This window comes from Anarhichas minor, unplaced genomic scaffold (genome assembly GCF_050575085.1).
Source record: "Anarhichas minor isolate MPS153535 unplaced genomic scaffold, ASM5057508v1 ptg000027l, whole genome shotgun sequence".
Classification (NCBI taxonomy): Eukaryota; Metazoa; Chordata; class Actinopteri; order Perciformes; family Anarhichadidae; genus Anarhichas; species Anarhichas minor.
Window position 1 is genome coordinate 8,536,628 of NW_027466473.1, and position 16,941 is coordinate 8,553,568.

The 16,941-nt window shown below is 41.5% G+C and overlaps 1 protein-coding gene across 1 annotated transcript; it reads right to left on the reverse strand.

The window, feature by feature from the left end:
- LOC142960314 (vascular endothelial zinc finger 1-like) lies at positions 1 to 14,066 on the reverse strand. Its single transcript, XM_076102117.1, has 5 exons — positions 13,932 to 14,066; positions 7,343 to 8,202; positions 3,560 to 3,629; positions 3,291 to 3,453; positions 1 to 2,512 (listed from the first exon to the last, which is right to left on the reverse strand). The coding sequence occupies exons 1-5, from the start codon at positions 13,962 to 13,964 to the stop codon at positions 2,199 to 2,201; spliced, it is 1,440 nt and encodes a 479-aa protein (XP_075958232.1). The 5' UTR covers positions 13,965 to 14,066; the 3' UTR covers positions 1 to 2,198.
- Positions 14,067 to 16,941: the final 2,875 nt, after the last annotated feature.

Sequence of the window (16,941 nt, forward strand, 5' to 3'; positions counted from 1 at the left end):
CACATTTGGTAGTTTTCTTTTATTTAGACAACCCAAATAAAAGGCACATAACATTGCGCATGTTTATGTAATAATTTGACAAACATACATTTAAAAAAAAATGTAGGAATGTTTGACCTTTCTGCTAATCGGAAAGCCTAGCCTCTCGTATATATACAAAATTACCATTGTTAATGTTCTAATACAAAAGATTTATAAAAAAAAAAAAAAAAAAAAAAAGGTTATCTTATCTTTCACATCTATTGTAACTACCATATCCTTGGAACTAAAATAGTTTTGTACAAAGATATACATTCAACTGCTTTCACAAGGGTCCTGGAATTTCCAAATTATTTTTTTTTCTTTTCCTAAAAAATAAAGAGATGTTCAATTCCACCAGAAACGTTCAGTTTATCACATTATTACTGTATCAAATTTGGCAAACAGGCTATCATAGTGTATCTACGTAAAATGCATAAGAACAAAGAAAAAGCTACGCTAACATTTTGTTTAAAACAAAATCTTCGGGGGGGGGGGGGGGGGGGGGGGGAAATGACAAACATGCATATTGCATTTTTCAGTATGAACTGAAATCAACTCTGCAACACTGCTGAGATCACATGGCATTCATTAAAAACAAGTTCATGTTCAACAGTGTTTGGGGTCATGCAACATCAATCCTGTCCCGTTATTTTCATGGACACAAACTTGCATTTGATCAAACTCGCAGCCACATAACTTACGCAGCCCGAGGCTGAACTCCACTCCATGTATGGAAATACAGCATGTATGCCATTGCACAGGAAACGATTATTTAAATGGACGGCTATGTTTAAAATCAATAGTTCTGGGACTTCTTGTCCGTGATGGGAGTCGTTTAACGCGACGTACCCAATTATGATCTTAAAAAAAAAAAAAAAAAAAAGAGCTGGAATTAAGATACATGGTAGATAAACTTAAAAAGGAACCACGTTCATGTGTGATGGGGCTTTTATGTGTGTTTCCTGAGTGAAGGGTCCCTCGTATCATTGTGGGGCGTTCACAGATTAATGATTTAAAAAAAAAAATAATAAAACAGTGTACAGAAGAGTCAGACAAAAACTAATTAGTCACCATTGTGATGACAGCAACGGCCTGAAAAAGCTCCACTACAAGGCCAGGAAGTCCCATGTTCAGCCACTAGATAGCCCTCTAGGTGCAGGCCGGCTAACCACCACACTTAAGACTCCAATTTTGATCTTTGATAATACTGCTGCTCACCTGCGCGCGTGTGTGTGTGTGTGTGTGTGTAGGATATGCTTTCAGTGCAAGACTCGATCCATTCTGACTTCATGGAAAAATGAACACTACAAATAGGCAAATGAAAACAAAACCTCTGCGTTTCCAGACCGATGGAAAACAAAAGCACAGACGTGTCGCTGTCAGAGAGGACAGCGTCGAGACGTCCGCTTGAATGACAAAAGCTAAAAAAAATGGTTTTAAAAATGCTGACATGAAAATACATTACTATGTCAACTGTACAAGTTAGTCACTGTACCTCGAGAGCATACCTACTATCTGAGAAGAAAAAGAAAAGCTAGAGCACTGTGAAAAAATATTCTTCCACGCGAATGGAAGCTGCCGTCCCTTTTTCTAGACTCATTTCCTATAACATTAAATAGTGATTAGCAGGCTATAATAAAAAAACAAAACAAAAAAATAAACGACGTACAAAGTAACACCCAGAGGCTTTGGGAGAGAACTTGTAAAAACATCTAAAAACAGCAATTTATTGTTATTGCTTCAGTCCGTTCCTCGTCTCCCTTTTACAAAAAGCACAGGTGTGTTTTCCTACGGAGTCCTCGGGGGGGGAATCCTCTCCTCTCCTTTGTCATCATACGAATCACAGTTTCATCACTCTATAACTTGACTACACTAACGGCGGTCGTCCTGATTTCACGATAAATCCTACTCGATTTCTACTCAAGTGTTCTGCCTCTCACGTCGGTTGCTTTAACATTAGTTGGGACGCAGCTGTGACTTGGGGGGGGGGGGGGGGGGGGGAGCTCCTACCGGCGGCGCAGCAGCTCATGTAGATGTTCACCTCGGGGGTAAGTAAACATGGTTCGGGGGGGGACGGGGGACGGGAGAAAGAGACAGGTCTCGAGTCTCTCGTTTCACTTCATTTTCCCTTTCTTGCTGGCCAGTCCAACTCTCACCTCTTTTCTTCTTTTCTTTCTTTACCAGGGTGGGGAAGAAGGCAAGACTTGGGACAGAAAAGGCATGCTATCCATGGACCTCATGGCGATGTTGAGCGGGCCGGCCATGTTCATGGGCATGCTGGTCGTGATGGCGACCGGGTGGGCGATATTCATGGACCCCGTGGAGGGGATGTTGACGGAAGCGATGGTGACCGGGTGCTGGAGGCTGATGGGAGACGTGATGTTGACCGTGTTGGTGCCAATGTTCATTTGTGCGGAGATGGTGACGGGGTTGTTGGAGTGGCACCGGTGCATCGCCGAGGTGATGGGGGCAGAGATGGTCACAGGTGTAACTGAGGAGGAATTGCAGAAGCCGTTAGCCTCTGGGAACACACACACACACACACACACACACACACACACACTAAAAAGAGGACACACCTTTTGTTCTGCCGCTACTCCAAATAGTTCTTCACTGTAGGGCTGGGCAATGAGTCAATACCATATTGATGTTGTGACATGAGACTAGAGACCGTCTCAGATTTTGGATATCGTAACAAAAATAGCATAAGTGTTCTTTTTTTACAAATTTTAAAGGTTGCATTACAGCAAAGAGACCATTTTATTATTTGCCTTTAACCACTTAGTCATTATATCTACATTAAAGATGGTTATTTATCAAAAACATTGTGTAAAATGTTATAAGAGGCACCGGTGGTCAACCCAGCAATATCGTCATAATTCGGTAAAAAGAAGGTGATATTTGATTTTCTTGTAATCGTGCAGCCCTTATTAATGTTAAGAGATAAAAGCCTCGCTACTGCAATGGAGCCAAATAGGACTTTTAACAGTGGCAAAGCATTACACACTGTAGTGTAACCAGCAGGATTAGAGGAGGGTGATGGGTTTGAACATGTAAGGCTCGACCACAGCAGTAATGCGGCTCTCAAAAGCTACATGCCAAGTAAAGAGACTCAAAAATGAGGCAGAGGTTCAAAATAAAATCCCACACTGCCAACATGTCAGCGCTGGACAAGGCTGTAAAGACTAAGGAGCACGAGACTTGAATGTTTATGATACAACTTATTAGTGAATTAGCGTTCTCTCTAACTGCTGTTAGCGAGGACGCACCTTTGTTGCAGGAGTTGAAGTTGGTCTGTCCGTGAGTCTTCAGGTGGCTGGTGATGTAGGCTGCGCTGAGCATCTTCCCACAGATGCTGCAGGTGACCTTGCCTTCATGCCTGATCATGTGGGAACGGAGTCGGTCTTTGGTGGCGAAAGCAGAGGTACAGGCCTGCAGGCGCATAGCAGAAGAGAGTGGGGGGGGGGTCAAAGGTCAGCGGAGTACAGCAACAACACCATTAACGATCATCTCGTAGGAGGACGGAAAGGACTCTTACCGTGACTTGACACTTAAATGGTCTTTCTGAGGAATGCACATGCTTCACATGGCAGCTCAAGTGGTCTGGCCTGGATTGAATCAAAAACAAAACAAACACATTTAATGTTCGAAAGTGATTCAGCGAGCTCCGGGAGTTGTAGGTGTTGTTTCGATTCCATGCACTCTTTGAAGCACAGAATGTTTAAGTTGACAATGTTTCCACTTCCAGAAAAACGTACCGCTGAAGAAGCAGATTCAGATTGTATCGATTCATGTGGATATCTGAATGCAAGTAGTGATTTCCTTTAACTATTAACCCATAAACCACGGAGGATTTCTTTATATAGACACAGAGAGCAACCCCCAACTTGAAGACAATATTATGTTGTCTGCTACAGATGCCTCATTAGTGCGATAACAATGCTGTCCTTTCTAATTACACCAGAAGTCATTAGCAGTAGACCAGTGAAGTGACTATATATATATATATATATATATATATATATATATATATATATATATATATATATATATATATATATATATATATATATATATATATATATATATATATATATATATATATATATATATATATATATATATATATATATATATATATATATATATATATATATATATATATATATATATATATATATATATATATATATATATATATATATATATATATATATATATATATATATATATATATATATATATATATATATATATATATATATATATATATATATATATATATATATATATATATATATATATAAATAAAATATATATATTTTGGGGTAATTTTTTGTAACTTTGCATTTACTTTGCTTGTGATTTGACCGGAGATACAAAGATATAAAGACTAAAGGTGTTTATTGTTAACTGACGAGGAGCAGCACAAGTGAAATTCACAACGTCTCCATACATTGCGAGTGCAGAAGTGCGGAAGCTTATGGATGCGCTCTGTTTGCTCTGGTAATGAGGGGATGGGCACAAAAAAAAAGAAAAGAAAATCCCTAAAACTTCAGTCAACTGCATTTAATTCTCCATGATCAATCGTGCGTGAATCAGTTTGACCTAGTTTTAAAAAACGCACCACACAGGTTGTAGATTTGCACATTTCCCTCTTATTTCTGAATAAACTGACAGTATAGCATCAGACTACACGTATTCTGTTCATTTACTCGCAGCCTTGATTTTAATTACACAAATATAAATGTAGTCCACAAAGTTAATTCAACTTCATCAATGCAATGGAGGGGTTGAATTATGCCTCAACAACCGTGGTGCTGAATGACCTTTTAGATTGTCACTGAATAAACAAATACATGAATCTCTTTTGCATATTACTTGCTTTTGCACTGAGCTTTGCATCGTGAAACCAGTTTGATAACTCTTAACACTTGTTTATTTCTTTCACAAATGTGTCATCAACATGTATTATGTAGCTTATACACATTAAAAATGACAAATGGATGAAAAACAACCCCGAAAAATACGGAATCCTAAAAAGTCTTTGTACAAATACTGCTGTTGACCTGAAGGTTAAACATTCCGTGTTTCACAGCATAATTCAATGTCCACTGCATATCAGCAGTTGCTAGAAAACGTCTCTATGCCTCTTGACCTTTACAGTGAATGCTGCTTGGCACCGGTCCTCCTCTGTCAGCTTGTTGGTTCTGTTGAAGCTCGGAGCTGAATCATGTTAGAAGTGCCATAACGGTGTGAGTAAGGGCTCCAGCGTTGGCTGCCCAAACCGGAAAGTTTCATGCTGCTGGGTTTGTTTTTTTGTTTTTTTATAAATACAAATGAGGAGTCAAGTGGAATCTTCTCAGTGGTGCTATGAACCGGAATCAGTTCTCTCTCCCTCTCTTTCTTGTACTTTTTTTTGTCCCGCTGACGAGGAGAGCAGTCTCCAGACAGTGCGTGCCTGCATATCTGGCTGAGTGGCGGTGACTCAGTGCCCTGTTATTCAGTCCCCATTCTCACTTTCCAGTATGCTGATGAATCCCGAACCCCACGTCACCGTGTTGGAGGCATGCCTGAAGCTGCCCTGCACAGCGCGGTGCTTATGTTACAGCTTGGCTACGGTGCACCGCTGAATGTTTTTGTTGAACTTGTGTGGTGCGGTTAAAGCAAAGAACTCTTTCTGTTGTTGTACTCTCTGCCCAAATCGATGCCGTGTCACATATTGGCACGTTAAAAGACAGTAAAATGTAGTTTTTTTGTGTGTATTAACGCAACGAGAGACCTTTCCCAAACTAAACATTTATTCCCTACACAGTGAATATGTTGACCTGGAGATTACCGCATAGTTCACTGAATTCCCAGGGGAAAGAGCGTCTGTGACATGCTGGCGGGAAGCGCAAAGTGACAAGTGACGCCTCCCCCCCTCCCCCCTTTGTAATCTACCACTGGTGCTCTCCCATGTGCGACTGTTTAAACATGTGGTTGAAATGGCGTTGGGGGGGTCAATACAAGTACAAATCCAAACCGCTTTGCACGATCATAATAATACGTAGAATAAACCAAACAGTCACGGGGTTGCTACAAGAAACGGGGTCGCTGCTCAGTGAGCTTTTGGAGAAGTCCAAAAAAAAACAAACAACAGAAACATGAAAACGCAACAAAAGCTCATTTTTGGACTGACGAGTAAACGGTAAAAAGGTGTGTTTGTTAAAAAATGTTGCTCATCGTGTTATTTTTTTTTGTTTTTACTTCCGTGTAGACAAGCCAAGACTTTCCTCTTTGACCCCCGGTATGCAACCGTTGCATACCGGGGGTCAAATGACTCTCCGTCTCCACTAACATCAGAATAAATTAGATGTCAGAGGCATACTTCCTGTTTACAAAAGCCTTCTGAATTTTGAAATGACAGCATACGAATAAACTAGCTGTGCAAACACGTCCTCACATACACATAGAGAGAGTTCCACTGGCAGAGCGTAACGCGCCGACACTCACAGTCCTACACACTTCGCACTTCAGACGCATCCCAAACAACCCGGTGGAGACAACTTCCTGTTACGCTAACGGGAGTCCGAGGCCGCACTGGGCCGGTCTCGAGAAGCAGGTTTACTGAAGTAGTTGGATAACTGCGGTGAATAAAACTTAAAAATCGCTTCAGTTTTCTCTACATTTGAAAAGAACTAAATGTCAAAGTATTTTCTTAGCTAATCACCAACATATTAGTGGAAGTTTAGGCCACTTCAAGGCCACTTGAAAAGCCTGTTAATGAACTGTGTCGTGTGGTTTATTGTTTTTACATTATGCTTCTTCTAAGAGGGAACATAACAACTTATTCCACGACCTCAGGAGCTATATGAGGAATGTACAAAGACATTTGAAACGGGTAATGTTATCTCCCCATCAAATCTGTTGCCAGCACTGCGCAGAGTTCGCCGGTCGGACTCCCTATGACAAGTCTGTGTGGCAGCATGAAGGAGTAATATGTTCACATTTGACATGAATTAATTTCACCCTTTTCACTGTTGAACTATCAGTACAAAATATGGATACTGTTGAAGGTATGTTTTTCTGGAAGGAATAGCTTTGGAGAGCTGTTGAATAACCAACGTGTGGAAAAATGCTTTTCTATCATTATTATAAAACATTTTAGTCTTATTATCATACCAGTGCTTGCTTGTCATTAGCATTGCCTATAGAAATACTGCAAGTGGCCATTGTTTCCATTTGAGAAACGCCACCTGAGTAACAGTCACAACAGGATAGGAAGTCTGTTCAAAACATGTTTTGAGTCAATCAAAAGGCCAAAGAATGTGGTCCTTACCTGGAAAAGCCTTTCCCACACACCGAGCATACATAGGGCTTGTGGACCCCCCCGTCGTGAGAGCGAACGTGGTAGGTCATCCGGTCCTTCCTTTTAAAGCGCTGCTGGCAGATGGGGCACTCGAAAGGCTTCTCGTCCGAATGGGACAGCTTGTGGCGGTTCAGGTGGTAGACGTCTCGGAAGGCCTTGCCGCACATCTCGCACCCGTGGTTTTTCTTGACGGGTTTGGCGGGCTTCTTCGGCACGTTCTGCTGCTGCTGCTGTTGTTGTTGTTGCTGCTGTTGCTGCTGCTGCTGGTGGTGCTGCTGCTGCTGCTGCTGTTGTTGTTGTTGTTGTTGTTGCTGTTGCTGGTGCTGCTGCTGCTGCACGTTGCCCATCGCGGACGACGTCATGATGCTCACGCCCGAGGACACCGAGGTGGTCGCCGTGGAGAGGATGCCCGCCACCGTGGAGATGTAGGACGGGTGGCCGTTGTTCTCCCGCGACATGGTCGAGATCATGGGCACCATGGTCGGGGCCGTCTGGGCCATCTTCTTTGGCCGCGACACCATCTTGATGCCGGTGTGGCTGGACTCGTGGCGCCGCAGGTGGTAGCTGTCGCGGAAGGCCTTGTTGCAGTAGCCGCAGACGAACGGCGTCTTGCCCTTGTGCTCCTTCTTTATCACAGGCACTAGCGGCCGCCCGCCTCCTCCGCTGGCCACATTGTCTTTGAGGAGATCGGCGGCGCTGGTCGGGGGCTTGTGGTCTATGTGGATGGGCAGGATGGGCTTCTGGTCGATTTGTTCGGCTCCCGCATTAAGAAGTGGCAGCAGGTTGTTCTGGGCCATGTGGTGCTGGTGGTGGAGAGCTTCATTGGCCTGCTGATGAAACAAAAAAAAACACACATACAGCGATATTAATATTGGGGATTCAACGCAGTTGGAACACCCCACTGCCTTTCCAAAAGGCTGCATAAGAATTCACATAACAAATAATAATAAGTGGAGGTTTGTAAGGAGTCAGCTTTGGCAACAAAAGGTTAGGAAGATGTTACAGAACACAAAATGAGCAGCGGGTCTGTCATTAAAGAGGTTGACGCAGCATGCCACTGGTGCAAAATAATCCAAATATACTGGATGAAAAACGATCCCATCACGACGGCGCCGGGCATGTGACTGCTAAGCAAGCGTGCCAAATTAGAGGCAAAGCAGAGTCCAGTGCTCGGAAGAGCAGGCCATTAGCTTAGCTAAGGAGCTCGGTTAGAGGGCATGGTGACGTAAAGGAGTGAAGTGCTCACACACACACACACTACAGAAAAACACAGGCCACTAAACTAGACAAACAACAGTGGCACAGCCGAGTTTGTCAGCTTAGGTTAGTTATGCTCTAACCAAGTTTAGAAGTTAGTCTAAATCTACATTTTGGGGCGGCACTGAGTTGTAAACACATAATCAACAAGAGGATATGTTAATGATAATCCATATTTCCTTGATGGTTCTTAATATTAAACCACAGCCAACGCTGTTGTTTTGGTAGACGGACATGGTCAAGACGACCGTGTCGCGAAACACCAGCAGGAGAGGGCACGGTGAAATGCTTGACCTTTCCCTTTGAGGTTCAATCATCCATCGCAGAAGGCCAGCCAAGAAAAAAAAAAAAAAAAAAGGAGTTGCAGCAGAGGCGGCAGGGGACAGAAAAGAAAAATGAACCGCACAGTGTCCTCCTTATGTCATCCAGCCCATTGTGAGAGACACAAATCTGAGCAGTGATGCCTCAGCAGGGGATCTTTGTATGCTCATCTTCATTGATTTAGCTCATCTATTCATGAGACGGGGTCATTGTTTCTCCACACACACACACACACACACACACACTGCTCGGCTAAACTAGCCGTCATTCCCTCGTAACGCAATGGGACCTGGGAACTTGTGGAGAATGCCACTAAGCCCACCGATCCATTTGTCCGAGCACCTGCTCACGCTTGCCACCTTCCAGGATTAGTCATCATCATGCCAATGCAAACCCGTCCACTGGCACACCAGGTGGGCCCTTAGGAGGAGGGGGGGGGGGGGGCTTTATGTTTGGGTGGGGTGGAGGGAGGGGGGATACCAGCCGGGATCCCTCTTTGTGGAGCTTGTGAACGGCAGACACGGCCACTGCAGACAGCCCGCCTCTATACAGAGGTGCAGGGCCTGTAAGCTGCTGTGCCTTCATGCAGCTCTGACCATTTTGACACAAATGCGCTCTGACAACTGGGGCTGCTCCCTCATAAATAACATCAAAATGGAGGGAGTGCCCCGATGGCTCCACGGGCCACTGTAGACTTGAATTGAGCTCACGGTCTGAGTCAGATTACATCTTTCTCAGAGCTTTTGTGTCACACTCTACAGCTGCTTACCGAAATCCCTTTTTTTTTGTAATGATTTTTTTTTTTTTTTACAAAACAAGCAAAAACTATAACTGATTAATAAAAAGTAAAAGGAATAAAGTGATCGCATATGGCAGGAAACATTTTTTTTGTTCTTTTTCTGGCACACATGTAGAGCCTTCTCTTCAAAGCTTGTTCTCGGATGTTCTTCACTTGTTTCCAATTTCTGAAATCTTTTGGCTGCTACCCAGACGGCCGAGTTGACACAAGTTCCTACAAAACCGTCACTTTTGTAACGTTTGTAATCCTTCTGGATTGCTTTTCATAGCCTGTAAAGCTACACAAATACTGCAGGGATTCAGGGCCTCGCCTGCAAGTAAGAGGTATTCTCAGTTCTGATGCATCGACTCTTTCAGCTTTGACTGCATCATGCAGGAGGATGATAGAGGCCATTTCTAAGCAACTCACCGTGTCATCATTCTATTAAAAAATACTTTAAATCAGTGATCCAAAACCAGGGTGCAGGTCTCTCTGATGTATGGCACAGAATAGAAGGATCACTTATCTTTTGGCATTTTGCTAGCGTGACCACCGCAGTTACAAGACGTATTGTTGAGAACTTGGCTTGTCAAAGCAGTAAGAGCACAGGTGTTTCTGCTAACTGATTAAAATCGGCTGCATTCCATTTAGCTGAGCTTGTTCGAAAGGCTCCGGTGTTGTTCTTGAGCCGTGACAAAATGTCTAAAAAAAGATCTATTGTTAAAAACATGTGTAGAACACGGACGAGCAGTACAATACAAGAAACTAATTAAATATGTCCCACTTGCACTGTTAAGCCGCAATTTAACAAAGATTGCAGAGTCGTTTTTTATTAAGTCTAGAAAAAAGCCTTTACTCTGGGACGAGGACTTAAAACTAAAGTTTACGACTGATATCAACTGTGAATTAAAGTACTTCGGTCCATTACAACAAACAGCCCATTTGAAGTTGCACTGTTTCAAGCCAACAAGCTATAATAAAAACCCACTGTACGCTACCTACTTAGCACCAAATGTCAAAGAGAAAGTTAGCGGCTAGCATGCTAAAGACTCAGGAGTTAGTGGAGAACAAACGCGGCTAAAATAGTGGACTACTGGCCATCGATATTAATATTAATGAATGATAAATGTTGCTTCATGTTGCCTGGATTTTTGAGAAGGCAATTGTTTGCTATCACGTTAGCCATTAGTGGTTACGTATCGGTCAGCTTGACTTGAATGCGTTTCTGCCCCAAATGGAAAAATGATAAATGCAATTTCACATGTAATTGCAACACTTTTCTGATATCAAAACTGTCACTATGCTGAATGTAAATATCTAAAACACATTATATATATATATATATATATATATGTTAGCTTGATGTTTACTGTATTATGAAACAGATCTACACCAACAAAATGGCTCCCAACTGCAAGGTGCATCGCCACAGCTATTTTCAAACTATGTTGATATGTTTTGCAGTGTGCTGTAAGGGGAATATTATTAGTTTAAGATGAGCCAATCATTTCACATTTTCAGTATGTGTCGCACCTGTTGAATGTAATTTTCTTTTAGACATTTGGGAAGTTGTCGGGCGGAATGAATGGATGCGAGGCACTTTCTTATAAATGTTTCTTTGTGCTATTATAATAGAGTTTATACAGTGTTTTTGTTCTTCATGCTGAATTTTCAAGACATTGCACTGCGCATTAATCAAAAACAGGAGGCGAGGCAGCTGTACCGATAGTATTATTCAAGCTCATTTACACAACAATGTGGATCATTTAAAACGCCCGACAAAGTATACAAACAGGAAGATGCTCATCATCAACTTTTAATTTTAAACTTTTTAATAAAATGCTTTTCCATAAACAGTAACGTAGTGGAGTACTTTAAAACGAAAAATAATGCAACGACTGCAACGGTAGTTAAATGGAAAATCGACCTCTTTACGTTGATAACTTCACGCATATTTACATGAGATTTATAGAGCAACAGTGTGCGGGACATAATACATGCAGGGCTTCTGGCGGGACGCCAGACACTACACAACAAGCCACACCATCCATCTGCCCTTTTCAACCGGGAAGAAGATGTAAGTAAGTGATCAGTCTCTGACAGCGGAGCAATACCGCACTACTCTTAAAGAAGTGACGTATCCCACAGGCTGTGAGACGCAATCTTAACTTAATTACAAATATGATAAAAGCAGTCCACGGTGCACCATTCATACTCTTACTTTGCCTGAATTCAGTCTGAGGCTTTAAGATAACACTTGTTAAGTTAACGTTGGATTGTGGAAAAGTCCTCTGACATATTGATGATACGACGTTCACTCGTACCAACTACAGCTTCTCCTGTGACTTAGCCTAATGACGGCACACATGAACCCTTCCAAGTTTCTGGACATTTATCTTTGCCTCCTATCCGCCGTATTGCATGAGTGTTCCCTCTAAGCACCAGTGTGTTAACACACATTGGTAATAACAGATAATGAACTAATCAGATGGCGAGCAATACAAAGTAAACGTGTTTCTCTTAAGGTTGAACATGTTTGTCAGAAAATACCAAATTAACATCGATAAGGGCCTCAAACATAAAAATACTACCAACAAAAACTAAGGATCCATACTTGACCCCCCTCATATTATCCATACTCATGTGAAGCTGCAGTAGAAATATACATTTTGCAGGCAGCAACTCTGCCCTGAACGTTTCATTTTAGGATGTAGATTTGTGTTCGTGTTCTATTTTATAAAAACAGTTCAAAGTATTTTGGTGAATGATGCTGAACTGCTGCAAAGCTCATTGAGGAGGCTCTTCGCATGAGGAGTTCGTCACACCCACTAAAAAACACAAAAGGGCATAACTTAATGGTCAACACACCCAAAAAAAAAAAAAATCCCTCTTAAGACTTGGAAGCACACGAGACGGAAGAACGGTGATGTACAATATGGGTTCATATAATTCATTAATTAACAAACGGACAAAATGACAGCTTTGAATAATCAAATCAGATGCGCGGCAAAACATCATGGTTTGAAATACGACGTTATAACGTCTCCATACAACTCCGGGTCTTACGTCCCCCCCCAAGTCCTCACTGGGCTTAATTGTCGTGGGCTGTGTAACGTCATGGGAATACAACCTTTCATTCATTTTATTGAACAATAGCCTCACATCTTAGGACGCATTGAAAAGCACTAAACCGTGGCAGACATCAGTCTCAGCAGCAGCGTTCACTTTCTGGCTGCAAAGGGCTTTTACACATTGCGTAATGTCGTTGCTAATTTCAAACGTGCTTCTTCTTCTTCTTCTTCTTCTTGTTCTTGTTCTTCGCTAGTGTTAGCCGATGTTGTGAGCATAGTTTGAATTCCTTACCACCGCGGTCTCGCAGAATAAATAGCTGGTAAATAAAAGAGAGAGCCCGGTACAAACGCCGCGTATCGAGTCGGGGGTAACATTAGTTTTGTAATCCCATTGCGTCAGCCTCGCCCAAATTAAGCTAACGTTTAAATTAGCCAGCGAGTTTGATGTGTAGAGCCGAAACACCGTAAGCTAACTTGGCTAGTTACTGTGGAACCGGCTGAGGCGAGCGGAAAGTTCACCGCGGGATTGCGAATCGTCGTTTGGTAAAATCTCAGCGACTGATAACCCAACAACTTGCACTTCTTCAACGGTTTACAAACGTGCACCCCTTTAAGTTATCTGCGGTATTATCTGCGTTAAAAACGAAAATCTTCGCCGGCATTAAATCTCATTATCCGACCTACGGCGTCCGATCAAAGCCCCTCTCAGTCACAGGGAGAAAAAAAAAACAGGTCTGTCTCGATTGTAACGGTGCAGTGGCGTCTCTCTCCAGCCTCACTTCAAATTATCCCGCATGTTTTTGCTAGCTTCGACTTGGCAAACAAACTTGAAAAACCTCAAACGCTGTCGAGTTATTCAACATCAACGAGCTAAGTGTTCGTACAATAGAAAAAACAAGCCACATTTTTCAAACGCACGTTGAGGAGAATTGATTTTTTGTTCTAGCGTCATTCCCGAGCCTCACAGCTGGACGCCTGGATTCATATACCATTGTTTTGCTTGGTTACTTGATCTTGGCATTAACGTTACGCGTTTACAAAACTGGTTTTACCGGTAAGAAACCCGGTGCTTGCGTTTTCTCAAGGTTGTTTTACGAGCTATCCCAGTCCCCCTCCTAAAGAGTCAACTTACTTGAAAAAGAAACGTACTCCAGCTCGGCTCCATTTCCACACTTACTAATTCTGTAGGAAACCTTGTAGAAGCCTACAACAAAGCAACCAAACATGGCAGCTGAAACAACTTCCGGTAACCTCGAGGGCTGAACCATTTTACATATTATTTAGGGGGGGGTGTTAAATTTAGTGCGTTAAAATAGTTAGTGTAAGCGTGTATGCTGCTCATAATACATATCTAAATATTTAAAGACTATTAATTGAAAAATGTTTCAGATAATGTATCTGCGAGACATTATCTGAGTCGTCCCTCTTCTATCACAGAACTAACTTGATGTAGCTGGATTTCTGACCACCCCTCTGGATGGGTTTTCGGTGATTCCGCGAGGGGCATTTTTTTTACCATGATTTGTCGACCACTGTCGCATGTGGTTTGGATAAGAATGTGTTTCGGTAACACCACAGTCGTTTTTACAAGAAAATAATTTGTGAAGCGATTCGTTGTGCATTATAAGCATTTGGTCTTACTTCTTCGCCATTATGAGAGGTTTTCCCGTTTAAACGGAGCAAGAAATAATCCTCGTGCGCAGCAGTTATTTTCATTCATGGGATGGGGTGAATGAACATAACAGTGCCCATATATTGGTTGAATTGCCTCCCAGTGGACCAAAATAAAACATATTCTGGTCACTCATTGACTGCAAATACGCCACCTATATTCAATAAACTACTTTTATTTCTAAAACATTTGCCATGTTTATAAGAGTATTTTCATTTGTGTGATGGATGAGTCGTTTCTGATGTTTTTATGCTATTTGTATTAATGTCATTGCCACACAATATATTTGGCTTATGTGCTAAGGCTGCTGATTTGTTAAAAGTGAAAGTTGAGTGTGTAGAAAATGGGAATTGACACTTTCTGTGTGTCTCAAACCATATCAGCATTCATTCTACAAATGGAGTAGACGTGTGCATTTATTTGTCAGTCTTCTTTCAACCAAATGCAAATTTGTCCTTCACTTTTCTTGTAAAATGCATCATCAAACTGTATAACCAATGATTACTCAACCCTCGGAACTGCTGTGAGCACACTGGAGATGATTCATAGCTGCATTGTACCATCCTGATGTTTTTGCACCCATCTCAAAGATGTTTCACACATTGGACTTGAATTTAGTCATTTGATAGAAGGGAACATGTGATAGATTACTGTTAAATAACTCGCTGTTGGAGTTACTCGATACAGGTATACAATATGAGGAATACAGGACATCTGTCTGTTTGTGCTCAAATGACACCTTCAACCTTGTAGACAGCCAAGAGAAAAGTACAGAGCCTCTGAGGTTATAAGAAAAGTACGCAAAGAGCTTCATGAACGGCTTTAGCTAGGATAAATAAGACACATACGATTGTATGTCCGGCTAACCTGTAGGCCCACGTAAGATACAACTCCCCTTGTCATTTTCTTATTCCATATTTGCTGTAAAATATCTTAATTAACAAAAAAAGAACCCTCCTAAAAATAAAAGCCCATGTGGATACAATAAGTAGGTTCAACACAGTAAAGTGTGCTGTAAAACTAAGTACCTGGGTGTCTCCGAAGCAACAGGGCTCAGATTGCTTGGCAGCGCCAGACAATGTACAATGCACACTTGGGCAAGAATGCCAAACAAAGTTAAATTTGCATTGTGACAGGAGGACCAGTGTATCATAGGTTAAAACATATGTTAAAACTGTAGGCCCATATTAAACTCAGTAAAGCACACCTCAATAGGAGTTGAATTATTCTCCTAATTTAAATGCAGCCAAAGAAAAAAACAAACCGAACTATGAATGAAAATAAAATCTGAGAATTAGAAAAAAAAAAGGTTGAATTTACCCTTGTGCTTCTATTTATGAGTACGGTTTGAGGTATATTCTTTGCTTCACTACAACTAAAAGTTGATAAAAATGAAAAAGTTCCTGACATTTCATAAAACTTGTGTCATAAGTGAGGTGAGAATTGATACAAAGCGATTCTTCACCCTTCCACTAAGAAACGAGACTTGTATTTCAGTCCTAAAATGAAAGTGGTCACAGGTCCGTGCTTGAAACGGTATTGTGCGCACTCTTTCCAGTAGGTTCTTTGAACTCTCTGCTCGTCCGTGAATGGCTGTTCAGTAAAGGTGCCCCCATTGTACATTTCAATCTTTGTCCCACTGTACATTGAAAGCCTTTATACAGTGCAACGAATGTTTCAGTTAGAGTTAGGGAATATGTGTGGTCAGCCCATTCTCCCCTCATCCAGCTCAAAAGACACGTTAACGTCCAGCAACGAGCTCCACTTGAAAATACAGTTATGCAGATTGATTCCTCTGATATTTTTCCAACTTTGGACAAGGAAAAGGCAGATTCTCCAAAGGTAAGCTCCTCAAACACAGGATAACAAAAGGAATATCATGGAAGTTTCTCTTTAGGAGCAGATTATATATTATTTTGATAATTCATTTGTAAAAACACAAACTTCTCTTCCAGGAAACTGTGTCTCATTGAATGTAACTAAGCTGATGGTAATTTAGAGCTTAATGCAACATCTGCTCTGATATAAAGTCATATAAAATGCATGTGATTTGATGTGATGTGAAAGAATTCTTTATTACAACTCAAGCAATTTATCCTTTTGAAGAAATTCATAGTGGAAAAATGACACTGAAGGTTAAGCAACATGCCAGATTGTAACGCTTGCGTACCAACATGCGGCGATGACACACTAAGAAAACTATTTCATGATATTTACTGCATATTTATAGAGGAATTTTAGGTTAATATTTAAAGTTAGATAATATTTGAAAGTCACACATGTGCAAATACGTCAGGTTTCAAGCATCTGCTTCCTTGGAAAGATTGAGTCACACTGTATTTAAGGCATTTAAGGCATTTTTCTCCCTAGGGGTGCAGATCAACAACCTCAGATTCATTATGCTTCTGTTATTTGTTCATTCTGCTTGGCTGCTGTAAATTGCATTTTAACTACTGTGTTCTCCACAGAA